Raw genomic sequence first — 17,732 nt, 5'->3', positions numbered from 1 at the left:
ATATACTAAGTATTTAGCAAAACTGATTGCTAAATCTTTAAAACCGTTTAAACGTTGACTTTAACTCTTTTAAAGTCCATTATAAACGTTTAACTTTACTTTTAAAATCTCCTTTTAAAAGTCTTTAGGTTTAGTATATAAAACCTTTTCACTTTCTTCTATCACAAGTTATCATTTTAAAATATCTAATTTTGATTTAAAAACATTTATTAAAAATGTTTTAGGTTCGGTTGGAAAACACCTCGGGTTATTAGGCGAAAGCACGTCGGAATCGCCCCCGGAAAGTCCTCCGAAAAGCCCGAACAAAACGAACCCCGACAACCCGTCGGGGTTGCTGTGCGCCCGCACAGCAGTACTGTGCGGTCGCACAGTACAAGCTGTGCGGTCGCACAGTACAAGCTGTGCGGTCGCACAGCTTGGCTGTGCGGTCGCACAACATTTCATTGCTGTGCGCCCGCACAGCATGGTGTGCGTCCGCACACCGTGCTGTGCGGTCGCACAGCTCGCTGTGCTCGCGCACAGCGGGTTGCGCGCCCGCACAACCCCGGAAATGAATTTCCGGGACCCCCCGTCCTGCTTAAAACGTCCAAATAACATCCAAAATCACGTATACACAATTCAAAATCAATTCGGACGTTTAAAATGATAATTCGATACGGTAACTGTTTATAAACGAGTTTATATTCGAAATAAATCGAAATAAACGTTTAATACGGATATAATACCTCGATTACTTGAGTAATCGTTGAAGAAATTGAGTTAGAATCGAGAAACGGATCGACGGCGCGAAACCCTAGCTTCGGTTTCGTTTCAGAGAGCAAAAGCTCTTTTTCCTTTTGAAAAGGAAAAGAAATGAGGTGCTGTGCCTCATTTGATTCATTTGAATCAAATTTATACTAAATGTTTAAATGTCCATTTTAGTACTAGCTTCCTAATTAGTCGTCCATAGCTCAAACGGAAACGACTTTCAAATTTCGTGAAAATTTTACCAAAAATCTAATAAAATATAACAAGAATAAAAATATAATTTTTATTCCCATCCGACTTATATTTTATTCTTAATAAATCATTTTTGATTTATTAAGCCCGCATTGACTGCGCTTGATAAAATTTCTACTTCCAAATTTTATCAAATTTTCACGATAACCTTTTTAAAATATTTCGCGAATATTAGCACCAAACATATTCGCTGGGGACTTATGAATTATTCTGCACCCAATTCATAAATCCATATTCTCTCCGTTAACTATATAACTAATCAAATTTAAATTCTAAAAATTTAAATTTGCAATCCTATAGCCATATTAAAAATTTAGGGACACTTGTAAATTAAATTTATCTTTAAATTTAATTTACCTACTCCCGTCTAATAAAATATTAGACACGTGGCTATATTTTATTCCTTAAATTTTCGGGTTATTACACTTGGGAATCACGTGGACAGTCTTGAATATGATATGTCTTCAAGGAGTATTTGAAATCCACAACACAACCGTTAAAAGGATGCCAGAAGGTGATTCTGGAAAATCTCTTCGACGGTTAATTTAGTTACTATTTGAGTGAGAGAAAGAAATGAGAGGTGAAAGTGAGTATAATAATTTGAAAGAAAAGAGTATTAACCTTTTCACCTACTTTTCATAAGCCTTTTATACTATCCCTTAACTCTTTATGTTTTGATAGTGATATGTTCTTGTATTCCCGACAATAACAAGTTTTTTCTCTTTGTCTGTGCAGAGGTTGCAGGTGTTTATCAGTGTACTATCTATCAGTTTGTCTCCTTGTAATCAGGGAATGTCCTGCTCGGTAGACCGAGCTTGTCCTTCAGCGGGTTGTAGGTGAAAACTATTAGTTTGCTCGGCTTGTCCGAGTATGTCTTTGATGGGTTTGTTTTGTCAAGCAATGTTCGTTTATCCGAGTATGTCCGGAAGACTTGTTTGTTCGGCAGGGATTGTTTCCTTGGACTTCTTTATTTATGCTCGGTTGGTATACTTGATTCGGCTATGCTTATTCCATTGTATGGTGCCTCATTTTGAGGTCGTTCCATTTGTCTTGTAATTAAATCGCAATCGGTTATACCTAGGACTTCACTCCCTTGAGAGCAGGATGCCGATTGATATGAAACTAGAAGCCAACCTATACTTTCTTAGTGAGGTAGCTCATGATGATTAAATCGTACCAGATGACTTTTGGACTTTCTTCTTTTCTATTAGCACATATCTAATGACCAATGAATTTGTTGTTGGAATAAGCGTAAGTGCGGCTATGTGAGAAGAATCTTTACTGATATAATATTTTCAGTTAGTATGTAGAATCCAGACTGGGTGATCCCGTGTCAAAAAACCTTAGCAAGGACTATAACCCTTTCTCTACTACCGGACATTCACCCCCTTTCTAAATATCTACCCAGAACATGCTCCTACCAAGAGTCTTGCATATAAGCAGACATAAAATCTTAATGGTGCTAGCATAAATTTGATAATTTTTTTTTTTGAAAATTCTATTAATATTAAAACAATTTCTCATCACGAATTAGATCAAAACTAAAAATGACACTAAAATAAGCAAATAAATAATGAATCAAGAGTCAACATGGGCCTCAAACTCGTGTTTCGGAGTAAAATAAGTCTATTTTAACTGTTTAGGTCAATTAGAATTAAAATTTTCTTAATTTTGGTAAAGTAATTCCAAAATTGCACATCTCAAATGTGGACTTATTTGATCTTAAAATATAAATTTAAAAGCTTAATTGACTAGAGTGACTTATTTGACCCTGAAAATACAAGTATTTGGTAATTGACCCAGCAAGTTAAAGGGGTTTTTTTCACAAATACCTTTTTTTTTTTGAAATTTTGCAAAAATACGTCTATTTGGTAGTTTACTAGTAGATTATTGGTAACTCATTGGTAGATTAGAGGTAAAAAGAGTATTTTTGCAAAAGTTTCAAAAAATGAGTTATAGAGGATAATTTCACCAAGTTAAAATGGACTTATTTCATCCCGAGATACAGTTTGAGGGTCGCGTTGATCCTTTATTCAATAAGTAATCTATACTATACTATAAAACTAAGCTTCAAAATAACTTTTAACCCCATTGAGCCAAGTGGTCTCATTTGGTTTTTCCATGACTCATATTAATTTAACTCCAATTTAATTAAGGTTAATTTAAAAAAAAACACCTTCCACCTTTTATTCCCAATTCAATTTACACCATGACATTACAAAATCAGCAATTTTATCCAAATTATGACCGTTTGGTTTCAATTGCAATCTCAAACATTAAAATCCACACCTTTTAGTATCAATTACACCTTCAAGCATGAAATTGACATTTTTTCAATACTTCAAATTTTAACAAATATTCTAAATAGTCTTCAATATTATAATTAAAACAAAAAAAACCATCTCTCTTAAAATTTTAAAATGTTAATAATAATTATTTACTAAATATAATTCAGTTAAATATATCATTAAATAATTTTTTTAAAATATTTTTCTAAAATAAAAAATATTTGTTTCAGAAAAAATTAAAATAACTAAAACATGTTTGTCTTCCTCGAGACGAACCCATGTCGTGTTCATCACGAGAAAGACGAACGAGTTTCAATTATATCAATTATAAAATAAAATAAAAATTAATTTTATGTTTAAAAAAAGTATTTAAACTTTTTAAACTTTTTTAAATTATTTAAATTATTATTTCAGAACGAGGTGATTTAGACTAAAAGATTATAATTTAGATAAAATTAGTAATTTTATAACGTAAAGTGAAAAGTGATTATTTTGATATTTAAAAATGCAATTGAAACTAAAAAATCATAATTTAGATAAAATTAATAATTTTATAACGTCAGACTGTAAATATTAGGACTCAAAGGTGGGGGTTTAAGAGGATTAGCCTTTAATTAATTACTCTAAAAAAAAAATTACCGTTACACTCCCTCATTTGCACATCTTTTATTTCCAAAATCCTTCAAGTCCTTTTGATTGTAACTTCTTAATCACCATTCTCTCAACCATTGATTTGTCTCTTAAATATCAAGCCATGTGCGGGTATATATTTCAGCTTTAACCAAACCAATAGTTTTCAAATTCTCCATCGCTCCCACTAAAATAAATCACTTTGTTGTGCCCGAGAAAGTGACCAGCTATTACATTTGAATGGGGTTAATTTCTTCTGATTGCTACTGTGTATTTTGTTGCTATAGTTTAATTAGAATTATAATAATAATTTTTATTAGATATGTTGATTAAAATACCATACTACATTATAACTTGAGACATTTAAAAAAATGAACAAAAGTGGCACATATAAAAAAATAATTCAAGTTCTATAACTTTTAAACATTAATTCAAGTTTTATGATATTTATGAATTATTAAATTTAAAGAGTTTTGATATATTATTTATTTTATTTAATATGAAACAAATTTATTTAAAATTTAAATTAATTAATGTTTAAACTAAAAGCAAGGTTAAAAGAGTTTTGAAAAATTATTCATTTTTATTAAATATGAAATAAAATACATTTAAAATAAAACTAATTAAAGTTTAAAACACATAAAATGTTAAAAGTTCGATGCTTAATTTTTTTACAGAGTTTTAGTAATAAATATACTTATATATTATTGAATATAAAGAGCTACACTATATTCAATTAATAAATTTAGTTATATACTATTACATTAAAAAATTATATTTATTTTAATGAATTGAATAACTCGAGGAATATAAGTTAATATATTTTATTATGAATTAAATTTTATAATTTAAAGAGTTTCAATATATTTATTTATTTAGAAGTTATTGAATATGAAGATTCATACTATAATCAATCAATAAATTTAATTTAATAAATTATAAAATTACCAATGAGTTATAACTCAAACGGTATAAGCGCTAGGAAACAATCTGCTAGGTCGTGGGATCAATTCCTCCCATAAGCGCTCCCCCACCCACTAATTATCAATTTTTTTTATAAAATTTCATTTATATTAATAAATTGAATAGCATAAAGCATTTTTAAAACCAATCATTTTATGTTATTTTAAATTCAATTTAATTATATTACATTAATAATTTATTTTAAAAGTATAAGATATAATTGTCTAATCCAACTATTATTTTAAATAAGATTCAAAGAAAAAAAATACTTTTCGTAATATAAATTTCTAAATTCAAAAAATAATTTTTAAAAAATGATAAAACTATTTAATCTCATTTGCGCAACGCGCGAGCATTAGCCTAGTTAATATATATTATTGAATTGATGAAGCAAATTGATAAATTATATAATTATATCAATTTTGTTATAGTTTTGAATATATGAATTCGTCTATTAATTTAATTCAAAAAATAAAATTAATTCATAAATTAAAAATAGTAATTCAAATGAGTACAAGCTTGTAAGTGGATGTAGACAAGAAGCTTGAGTCTACCAAAGAAAACATCACACAAATGAAAGAAAAAACATTTGTCAATCTACATATACACATTACATTTGAATATTTGTTCATTATGTTCATCATTTCCGGCAAAGAAAAATTTGAGAAGATCTTCATCTTCTTTAAAGTTCCGTAATCTTCTTTAACTTGCTGTTTCTTCGTTTGATTTCTAATTCGCTTGATTTTTTAAAAATATTAATATATTAACTAATCCAACTATTATATTAAATACGACTCAAAGGAAACAAAACTTCATGTATTCAAATTTCTAAATATTAAAAATAATTTTTCAAAAATTATAAAACTATTTAATCTCATTCATGCAACGCGCGGGCATCGACCTAATTGATATATATTACTGAATTTATGAACAAATGTAATATCCCGTAGAATTATTAGTGTTTATTTTCGCGTGTCTCCAATTGTAATGGATTAGGACCTCGAAAATAATTGATAAATTCACGAGATGAATTTATAAGGGTGAAAATGTGATTTGAAGTGTGTTTTGCCTTAAGTTTGATTTTTGGCAATTTTACGTGTTAAAAGTGAATTTTGTGATTTTCACTAAGAACTGTGAAAATAATTATTTTAATTATTTTTAAAGGCCCAAAAATATTTTAATTCAGCCCATATGTTATGTTTTAATGTTTTTGAATATTTAATAAACTTGATTTTATTTTGCCCTAGAGTTCGATTTAATTACAAGAATGCCATAATGGCAAACTTGTAAATAATTGAAACATCAAAATTATATCTAGATATTTCTATTTGAAACCTTGGTGCCCAAGTTACTTCATCATCTTCTCTATTTGATTGTGGGTGCCGAATTATTCAAGAACAAAACACAAAAATTTACTCTTCCATTTTCTTACAAAATTTTCTTAACGGAAATTGACGGGGAACTTACGTAGATCGTTAATCTATCTTTGCAAGTTCGTTTGAGGTATAATTTCAAGCTCAAATCTTAACTTTTATTTGCTGATGTTGATGAATCTTAGAAACATGTTTAGGATGGTTTAAAAATGGTGTTTGATGGTTGATTAGTTGGTTTTAGTTGTTAGTTTGATGGATTTCGGTTTTAAAATAATTTTTACATGAAATTAAATTATTTATTTTATTTTCTGGGCTGATCTAAATGTTGAGATTAAAAATATTAAACAATTCGGGTATTAATTTAATGATACAAGTTTCGATTTTTAATGTTTTAAAGCATAAAAATCGCTTAAAAAGGGTAAATAAATGGATTTTAAATTTCTGGAAATAAATTGGTTTATGTTTGAGTTAGATGTTGGGTTGATGTTGATTAAATGTTTAATGGTGAATTTTTAATGATTTGTTAACCGTGTTTAATTTTTGATAATTGTTTATTCGATTAAAATTGTTTAAAAAGGATATTTTTGTCATTTTTAATTTCTGGGCAGAAATTATTCATGAAAAAGATTTCATGAATTATAATTGTCAATTATTTGTGGAGTTTAAATGATTTATGTAAAGTGTTTTGACGGATTAACAATCGGTTTTGATTATTAATGGTTATTTCGGTTTTAATGGTTGAAATTATAAAAAAAAAATTATTTTAAAATTATGGGCTATTGTTTTTAAAAGAGATAATTAAAAATATGTTTAAAATAAATTTTGGTGAATTTCGGTGTTAAAATGGCTTAAAATGGATTTTAAGCGTTTTTTAGTTTTCCGGCCAAAACCACCGGAATACGGTGACCGAAAAATGAGCAGAGGGGATAGAGCATGATGGCTTAGTCCTAAGCTCAGTTGGCAGCAGTTAGTGCCGAAATGATTTTGGCAGAAAATAAAAGGGGAACCGAGCCCCTGGTACAAAAATATTTGACGGAAAAATATTTTTGGTTATTTTTGAAATATGGTATATTTGTTGAGACTTTCTAAAGGTGTATTTTAGAAAATGGTGTGAATTGAATATCTGTTAGAATTATATGGAGTTATAATTCTATGTTTATTTAATGAATTAAATAAACTAATGTGGATAGAGTGTATCGTATAGTAATACGATGACGCAGAAAGAGATAGTCAGAATTAAATTTGGTTATGTGGTTATATGGTTTATTTGGTTGAGTCGGTCTAAAGTTTATCCTAGAATTTAGAGTTAATACATTTTTTAATATTTAATCTCTAAATTAGATCCAGCGAATTTTGTCGTGGAAACCGGCGGGCGAAGGTTTTGATATTTCGACGGGTGATATTTTTAAATTTGGAACAAAGAGTACTGTGAGTGTGTTTACAACTTATACTGCTAAATATTAGTATTAAAAATATTGCGAACTGCTTTACATGATTTGCAAATGTTTTATTTTATTTTAAATTTAAATTGCATGAACTATTATACATAGTTTTGAAATCGATTTAGATTCATTGAAACATGCCTACTATTGGGCGGCAATAGTGTTGTGTGATCACCGGTATTGCATTTAGAATGTGTTTGCATAAAAATGGTATGTGAAAATCCGGACGACGGTCTGGAAGTTTGAGACGACGGTCCAGACATATGGAAACAGATCTTCAGAGGCAACAGAATATAGACGACCAAAGGCATGTAGAGAAACTGCCGAGATCTGAGAGGATATTTCTTTTATTAAAAAAGTGAAATTGGCGACAGTATTTATGTACTGCCGAAATCCGTTAATTATAAGAAGAGTCTGGGACTTTCAATTACGTAAAATTAGAATAATCGGATTTGACTGGCTAAAAGTACAAAAAGAAAAAATAAATACGGCCAAAGGAAAATAAAAGTTTAACCCGAATGGAATGAAAAAAAAAAAGCGGGATATTTATGTTTCATGTTCTGAAAGCATATAGGAACATGAATCATGGTTTAGGGTTTCATATGAATCGGTAATCTAGAATGCATTGCTTTCATATTAATGTTTATTAGTACATGTTGTACGCATTCACTCAGTTTTTATAACTGACCCCGTTGAATTTATAATTTTTACAGGCGAGTAGTTTGAGGTGTGGATTTCCAATTTCTTGTTCCGGAAATTCCTGACTTAAATAAAGTGAGAATGACTTTTCCTTTATGTGTCTAGAGTAGCAGTAGCTAGAATAATGAATGATGATACCTTAGTAGTCGTTGGACTTATTATGCTTTATATTTTATAACGCTTAAACTCTGATAATATGTAATATGTGAATACTGTGCGAAAGTCTGAGCGACTGCACGGGTATAAAATGCGATGAACGCATCTGTATGATGAAATGCAGTTAAATCCATAATGAAATGGTCTGCATAATAAAATGCAGTTAAATCCATAATGAAATGGCCTGCATAGTGAAATGCAGTTATTACCATAGTAAAGTGGTATGTATAATGAGATGCATGATAAACCATAATGAAATGGTTTTAAAACTAAAACGCAATAATAAAAGAGAAAATTATGTGCATGTTTTATAGTAATTTTTATCAGAACGTTTTAAACTGCGATTTTAAAATGTTCGAAAATGATTTGAATTCCGCGAAAAATTTTAAGTGATTTTTAATGTATTTTTAAGGCTTGCTACGGGTTTCGGAGCAACCACTCGGATTCCCTAGCGTCGGTCTTGACGCCGAGGATCGGGTCGTGACAATAAAATTGGTAAATTATATAATTTATAGTGTATTTATCAATTTTATTATAGTTTTGAATATATGAATTCGTCCAGATTTAATTCAAAAAATAGAATTAATTCATAAATTAAAAGTAGTACAATTCAAATGAGTACAAGCTTGTAAGTGAATGTAGACAAGAAGCTTGAGTCTACCAAAGAAAACAACATGTAAATTAAAAAAAATACAATACAACAAGTAAATGGAATTTGGAGAACACAAAAATTAATTAATTCATGCACATTGAAATCCTTCTGGTACCTGTTTGCCACAGTAGTTGAGCAACAAGGTAAGGTTAACTGGAAGATTCAAGTTGATGCCCAAAAGACTGGCTTTGATGGTTGTGCAAAGGCAAACGGCAGCTTCAAGATCAACTAGATCACCAATGAGGCTGCAACAAGGAGCATGTGGTGGGGTACCAACTGTAACACCCAATAAATCTTTTAATAAACTGACGCATACACCTAATTTAAGGGTATCCTTTGGGCATTTAACAGGTTTAGCGTATGGGCGGGAAGAGTAGTCAGGTGCGTAATTGATTGACTCTGATTGTGTTGCTGATGGGTTGCTGGTGTAGTCAGGTGCATAATTGATCAGTTTTGGTGTTGTTGATGATGGGTTGTTGGCGTAGTCCGGTGCATATTCTTTTTGCTCTGGTGTTTTTGATGATGGATTACTAGTGTAGTCAGGTGCATATTCTTTTTGCTCTGGTGTTGTTGATGTTGGGTTGCTGGTGTAGTCAGATACATATTCTTTTTGCTTTGGAGTTGCTGATGATGGATTGCTAGTGTAGTCAGGTGCATATTCTTTTTGCTCTGGTGTTGTTGATGTTGGGTTGCTGGTGTAGTCAGATGCATATTCTTTTTGATTTGGAGTTGCTGATGATGGATTGCTGGTGTAGTCAGGTACATATTCTTTTTGCTCTGATGTTGCTGATGTTGGATTCTTAGTGTAGTCAGACACATATTCGTTTTGCTCCGGTGTTGCTGATGTTGGATTCTTAGTGTAGTCTGGTGTATATTCTTTTTTCTCTGGTATTGTTGATGTTGGAACACTAGTGTACTCAGGTGTGTATTTGTTTTGTTCTGGTGGTGTATAGTCGATTGACTCGGATGATGACGGTGGATAATAGGCAGCACTAACTAAAGTGAAGAAGATAAGATTGAGGGAGATGAGAAATGCGTTGGAGGCTATAATTTTTGAAGCCATATCTGAAATTTTTGTTTTAATTTTCAGATATATAAGCTTTTGTTAGTGTGGAGGGGTGATGAGAAATAGCAATGAGGGTGAGGGATTTTATAGATGGAGATGTAAGAGTAAAAATGTGACTCATGTGGCAGGTTATAATTTAACAAAAATAGGTTAGTAGTGTGCACAACTTAATATATTAAAGCATAAAACATAGTTATATATACGTGCTAGCACATCTTAATTTTTGTGCAACTTGCTTGGCTTACAATTAGTTGGCTGATTATGGAGTTAAGTAAAATTATTATTTTCATCGATGTATTACATTCTTACAAATAATATAAAGACAAAATAAATTATAGAAATTGATGGATATATGAAACTTTGTGCGTTTTGACTATTATAAATTGGATAGTTCTGTTTAATTTTGTTTGTTTGGCTACCAAATTTATTACTATTTGTTGCACCTTACGGTAACAGCCGAAAAGCGGTGATAATTTACTAACTAATCAACATCAAATGCTATGTCATTTAAAAGCTACAAATTATTTTATGAATTAAATAATAAATATAAACAAAATTTTATTGATTTACTACACTATATTAAGATTATCATTTTGTAAACAGTTTTTTTGAAAATAAGACAACAAACGGATTTTTCTAAACAAAATTCAAAACATTTTAATAAATAAATTTAGTACTTTTATGTTTGATTTGATTTATACATTTAAAAATTTATAGCTGTCTAAAATTTATTTGACATTTTAAATTCAACTTTATATGTATCAATTTTAATCACTTAGTTGAATTTATAAGAATAAGATAAAAAAATTCAGAAAAAATTACTTAAAACTTCTTATAATCCATATTATACTATACTAGAATTTTGACCTCTAAATTAGCATTAAGCATATTATGATTAGTGGATTAACTACAGATTTCCTTATAGCAATTCTTTTAATTAAAATTAATTTATTATTTTTTGATTTAAAATTAATTTATTTTTATTTTTATTTTTTTGAAAAATGGTGATTATATTAACACGACAACAAGGAGTGGAAGGTGAGTCAAAAATACAAAAACTAGCTTCTTTTTGAAAAAAGCTAGATTTCTAAAAACATCCCCGTTATAATGAAAACTTTGGTTGTGAATTTTATAATTGTAAACACTTATTTTCCGGACAGGTAAAAAGTGATAAGGAACTGAAGTGTCCAATGATGATTTATAGGAAAATTCGTCTGGGGGATGAGCTATCAATTTGCTTACTGGAATCCAAGCAGGCGTAATCAGTGCATAGCTGCAAATTTGAAGATTAAAGCATAATTAGCCGCAAATGGCTTATAAAAATCCAAAGAGATTGTAGTCTAAATCTAGAGATTGTACTAATTGTAATATCTTAGAATTTTATGGGCTAATTTGCAAGTTTGACGGACTAAAATTGACCATATCCAAACTCATGAGACCCTAAGAGTCGTTTTTAATACTTTTATGCTCTAAAATAAATTTTTAATCCTGTTTTGCTTAGCCAACAAGATGAGATATAAATTTAATTAAAAAATAGTGTTTATAGCTAATACTAATACCTTAAGACCTATGAGTTCATACTCTTTCAATCCTATACAACTCTAGTAAACCCTAACCCTAATTAAGCCCTATAAATATAACATTAAGACAGCCTAGCATAAGGTCGGACCAGAGCACAAAAATCACACACGAAAAACGAACTCCAAACCCTAGAAAAATAGTGTTGGCCGGACCCTCACCCTCACACACACACAAACCGCACTCACAACCAGTAACAAAGCTATACGCTTTAATTAATCAATTAAGTACGAAGCTACTACGCGCAATTCAAAGTTGGATTCCACTTCCCCAATAAACAACCCAAGGACTCGGAACGGTAATTCTGAGTACCCTCTATATCTGTAATACCCCGTGAGTTTGACGTTGACAAAGTAAGTAACGAGCCTCAATTTGAATTGCCAAAGAGATAAGAACAAAAGATTATCGGAGAAATTAAACAGCAGAAGACCTGAATAGGTCGATTTTGAAATTTCAATAAGAAAATTGGATATTAGAATTTTATAAAAAAAATGGAAACGGGACTATGAAAGCTGTAAAGAAAGATATAATAAAGTTCAGCTTAATTTTCGAGTTGGAAAATTTTATTTTAATTCTCGAAAAATATAGTTAAAGAATTATCAATGAGAATTATTATTTTATTTATTAAGTTAATATTGATTAATTGGATATCGATATTTATGGAGCAAAGAAATAAACGGAAAAGTAAGAAAATGAGTATTAAGTCTCTAATCGAAATTTGAGCGTTTTAACCGAAATTTATTAAAATTAATTATCACAAAATATCATAATGAGGTAGCGGAATGATATAATTTATTTGAATATAAATAATACGAGATTTATTGAATTCGAACAATTAAATGATTAATGAACTAAATTGTACGAAAGAAAAGTTAGAAATTAAAACCAATGGAGATGACAACTTAAAAGATCTAAAGAGAGCCTTTGCCAATCTACATATACACATTACATTTGAATATTTGTTCATTATGTTCATCATTTCCAGTAAAGAAAGGCTTGAGAAGATCTTCATCTGTTTATTCCATAATCTTCTTTAACTTGCCGTTACTTCGTTTGATTTCTGATTCGCTTGATTTTTTAAAAGTATAAAATATATTAAATAATCCAACTATTATATTAAATACGACTCAAAGAAAAAAAACTTCATGTAATTCAAATTTCTAAATATTAAAAATAATTTTTCAAAAATTATAAAATTATTTAATCTCATTCATGCAACACGCGGCATCGACCTAATTGATATATTCCCTCCGTCCATTTTTAGTTGTCGCTTTAGGCAAATATTTTTCTCCATTAATAGTTGTCATTTTAGGATTTCTATGTGATTTTTACAATAGTATTCCAAATTTGACCTTCTTATTAAATCACTTCATTAAATGGCAGTTCAATTTTCAAAACTAAATCATCCAATAGTGGATTAATAACTCTATTTTCAAAGCAAATTTTTTCAATAGTAGAGTTTATAAATGGGGTTATATTAGTATTTACGTTTATAATTTAAGAGAAAAGAAGCACTTTCTTAATCTTAGCAATCTAGCCTAAAGCGACAACTAAAAATGGACAGAGGGAGTATATTACTCCCTCCATTCTGAAATAGTTGTCGCTTTAGGGAATTTTTTTTATTTTATAATACTTGTCACTTTGCAATACTAAGAAAGCATTTATTGCTATTTTTACACATATATCCCTTATTAATTCATTGAAAGAATACAAAAATACAAATAAAGAGTCATACTAATTAATGTTAACAAGTTTCAAGAAGGGCTAATTTAGTAAAAATACTTATAATTTTAGACATATTTATTAATGTCTTAATTTGTGTGAAAATGGTTAAAGCGACAACTATTTCAAAATGTAGGGAGTACTGAATTGTTGAACAAAATTGGTAAATTATAGTGTATTTATCAATTTTATTATAGTTTTAAATATATGAATTCGTCCAGATTTAATTCAAAAAATAAAATTAATTCATAAATTAAAAGCAGTACAATTCAAATGAGTACAAGCTTGTAAGTGGATGTAGACAAGAAGCTTGAGTCTACCAAAAAAAACAACATGTAAATTAAAAAAATACAATACAACTAGTAAATGGAGTTTGGAGAAAACAGATTTTAATTAATTCATGCACATTGAAATCCTTTTGGCACGTGTTTGCCACAGTAGTTGAGCAACAAGGTAAGGTTAACTGGAAGATTCAAGTTGATGCCCAAGAGACTGGCTTTGATGGTGGTGCAAAGGCAAACAGCAGCTTCAAGATCAACTAGATCACCAATGAGGCTGCAACAAGGAGCATGTGGTGGGGTACCAACTGTAACACCCAATAAATCTTTTAATAAACTGACGCAGACACCTAATTTAAGGGTATCCTTTGGGCATTTAAAAGGTTTAGCGTATGGGTGGGAAGAGTAGTCAGGTGAGTAATTGATTGACTCTGATGGTGTTGCTGATGGGTTGCTGGTGTAGTCAGGTGCATAATTGATCAGTTTTGGTGTTGTTGATGATGGGTTGTTGGCGTAGTCCGGTGCATATTCTTTTTGCTCTGGTGTTTTTGATGATGGATTACTAGTGTAGTCAGGTGCATATTCTTTTTGCTCTGGTGTTGTTGATGTTGGGTTGCTGGTGTAGTCAGATACATATTCTTTTTGCTTTGGAGTTGCTGATGATGGATTGCTAGTGTAGTCAGGTGCATATTCTTTTTGCTCTGGTGTTGTTGATGTTGGGTTGCTGGTGTAGTCAGATGCATATTCTTTTTGATTTGGAGTTGCTGATGATGGATTGCTGGTGTAGTCAGGTACATATTCTTTTTGCTCTGATGTTGCTGATGTTGGATTCTTAGTGTAGTCAGACACATATTCGTTTTGCTCCGGTGTTGCTGATGTTGGATTCTTAGTGTAGTCTGGTGTATATTCTTTTTTCTCTGGTATTGTTGATGTTGGAACACTAGTGTACTCAGGTGTGTATTTGTTTTGTTCTGGTGGTGTATAGTCGATTGACTCGGATGATGACGGTGGATAATAGGCAGCACTAACTAAAGTGAAGAAGATAAGATTGAGGGAGATGAGAAATGCGTTGGAGGCTATAATTTTTGAAGCCATATCTGAAATTTTTGTTTTAATTTTCAGATATATAAGCTTTTGTTAGTGTGGAGGGGTGATGAGAAATAGCAATGAGGGTGAGGGATTTTATAGATGGAGATGTAAGAGTAAAAATGTGACTCATGTGGCAGGTTATAATTTAACAAAAATAGGTTAGTAGTGTGCACAACTTAATATATTAAAGCATAAAACATAGTTATATATACGTGCTAGCACATCTTAATTTTTGTGCAACTTGCTTGGCTTACAATTAGTTGGCTGATTATGGAGTTAAGTAAAATTATTATTTTCATCGATGTATTACATTCTTACAAATAATTTAAAGACAAAATAAATTATAGAAATTGATGGATATATGAAACTTTGTGCGTTTTGACTATTATAAATTGGATAGTTCTGTTTAATTTTGTTTGTTTGGCTACCAAATTTATTACTATTTGTTGCACCTTACGGTAACAGCCGAAAAGCGGTGATAATTTACTAACTAATCAACATCAAATGCTATGTCATTTAAAAGCTACAAATTATTTTATGAATTAAATAATAAATATAAACAAGATTTTATTGATTTACTACACTATATTAAGATTATCATTTTGTAAACAGTTTTTTTGAAAATAAGACAACAAACGGATTTTTCTAAACAAAATTCAAAACATTTTAATAAATAAATTTAGTACTTTTATGTTTGATTTGATTTATACATTTAAAAATTTATAGCTGTCTAAAATTTATTTGACATTTTAAATTCAACTTTATATGTATCAATTTTAATCACTTAGTTGAATTTATAAGAATAAGATAAAAAAATTCAGAAAAAATTACTTAAAACTTCTTATAATCCATATTATACTATACTAGAATTTTGACCTCTAAATTAGCATTAAGTATATTATGATTAGTGGATTAACTACAGATTTCCTTATAGCAATTCTTTTAATTAAAATTAATTTATTATTTTTTGATTTAAAATTAATTTATTTTTATTTTTATTTTTTTGAAAAATGGTGATTATATTAACACGACAACAAGGAGTGGAAGGTGAGTCAAAAATACAAAAACTAGCTTCTTTTTGAAAAAAGCTAGATTTCTAAAAACATCCCCGTTATAATGAAAACTTTGGTTGTGAATTTTATAATTGTAAACACTTATTTTCCGGACAGGTAAAAAGTGATAAGGAACTGAAGTGTCCAATGATGATTTATAGGAAAATTCGTCTGGGGGATGAGCTATCAATTTGCTTACTGGAATCCAAGCAGGCGTAATCAGTGCATAGCTGCAAATTTGAAGATTAAAGCATAATTAGCCGCAAATGGCTTATAAAAATCCAAAGAGATTGTAGTCTAAATCTAGAGATTGTACTAATTGTAATATCTTAGAATTTTATGGGCTAATTTGCAAGTTTGACGGACTAAAATTGACCATATCCAAACTCATGAGACCCTAAGAGTCGTTTTTAATACTTTTATGCTCTAAAATAAATTTTTAATCCTGTTTTGCTTAGCCACCAAGATGAGATATAAATTTAATTAAAAAATAGTGTTTATAGCTAATACTAATACCTTAAGACCTATGAGTTCATACTCTTTCAATCCTATACAACTCTAGTAAACCCTAACCCTAATTAAGCCCTATAAATATAACATTAAGACAGCCTAGCATAAGGTCGGACCAGAGCACAAAAATCACACACGAAAAACGAACTCCAAACCCTAGAAAAATAGTGTTGGCCGGACCCTCACCCTCACACACACACAAACCGCACTCACAACCAGTAACAAAGCTATACGCTTTAATTAATCAATTAAGTACGAAGCTACTACGCGCAATTCAAAGTTGGATTCCACTTCCCCAATAAACAACCCAAGGACTCGGAACGGTAATTCTGAGTACCTTCTATATCTGTAATACCCCGTGAGTTTGACGTTGACAAAGTAAGTAAAGAGCCTCAATTTGAATTGCCAAAGAGATAAGAACAAAAAATTATCGGAGAAATTAAACAACAGAAGACCTGAATAGGTCGATTTTGAAATTTCAATAAGAAAATTGGATATTAGAATTTTATAAAAAAAATGGAAACGGGACTATGAAAGCTGTAAAGAAAGATATAATAAAGTTCAGCTTAATTTTCGAGTTGGAAAATTTTATTTTAATTCTCGAAAAATATAGTTAAAGAATTATCAATGAGAATTATTATTTTATTTATTAAGTTAATATTGATTAATTGAATATCGATATTTATGGAGCAAAGAAATAAACGGAAAAGTAAGAAAATGAGTATTAAGTCTCTAATCAAAATTTGAGCGTTTTAACCGAAATTTATTAAAATTAATTATCACAAAATATCATAATGAGGTAGCGGAATGATATAATTTATTTGAATATAAATAATACGAGATTTATTGAATTCGAACAATTAAATGATTAATGAACTAAATTGTACGAAAAAAAGTTAGAAATTAAAACCAATGGAGATGACAACTTAAAAGATCTAAAGAGAACCTTTGCCAATCTACATATACACATTACATTTGAATATTTGTTCATTATGTTCATCATTTCCAGTAAAGAAAGGCTTGAGAAGATCTTCATCTGTTTATTCCATAATCTTCTTTAACTTGCCGTTACTTCGTTTGATTTCTGATTCGCTTGATTTTTTAAAAGTATAAAATATATTAAATAATCCAACTATTATATTAAATACGACTCAAAGAAAAAAAACTTCATGTAATTCAAATTTCTAAATATTAAAAATAATTTTTCAAAATTATAAAACTATTTAATCTCATTC

At 29.7% G+C, this 17,732-nt stretch overlaps 2 protein-coding genes across 2 annotated transcripts; both read right to left on the bottom strand.

Moving 5' to 3' along the window:
• Window positions 1-9,113: 9,113 nt before the first annotated feature.
• Window positions 9,114-10,341, bottom strand: LOC126667046 (36.4 kDa proline-rich protein-like). The gene has a single exon (XM_056104441.1). The coding sequence runs from the start codon at window positions 10,263-10,265 to the stop codon at window positions 9,291-9,293; it is 975 nt and encodes a 324-aa protein (XP_055960416.1). The 5' UTR covers window positions 10,266-10,341; the 3' UTR covers window positions 9,114-9,290.
• Window positions 10,342-13,790: 3,449 nt separating this feature from the next.
• On the bottom strand, window positions 13,791-15,018 carry LOC130015037 (36.4 kDa proline-rich protein-like). The gene has a single exon (XM_056104442.1). The coding sequence runs from the start codon at window positions 14,939-14,941 to the stop codon at window positions 13,967-13,969; it is 975 nt and encodes a 324-aa protein (XP_055960417.1). The 5' UTR covers window positions 14,942-15,018; the 3' UTR covers window positions 13,791-13,966.
• Between the last annotated feature and the right edge of the window lie 2,714 nt (window positions 15,019-17,732).

This window comes from Mercurialis annua, linkage group LG2, assembly GCF_937616625.2.
Source record: "Mercurialis annua linkage group LG2, ddMerAnnu1.2, whole genome shotgun sequence".
Classification (NCBI taxonomy): domain Eukaryota; kingdom Viridiplantae; phylum Streptophyta; class Magnoliopsida; order Malpighiales; family Euphorbiaceae; genus Mercurialis; species Mercurialis annua.
This window is presented reverse-complemented; position numbering and strand designations above follow the sequence as displayed.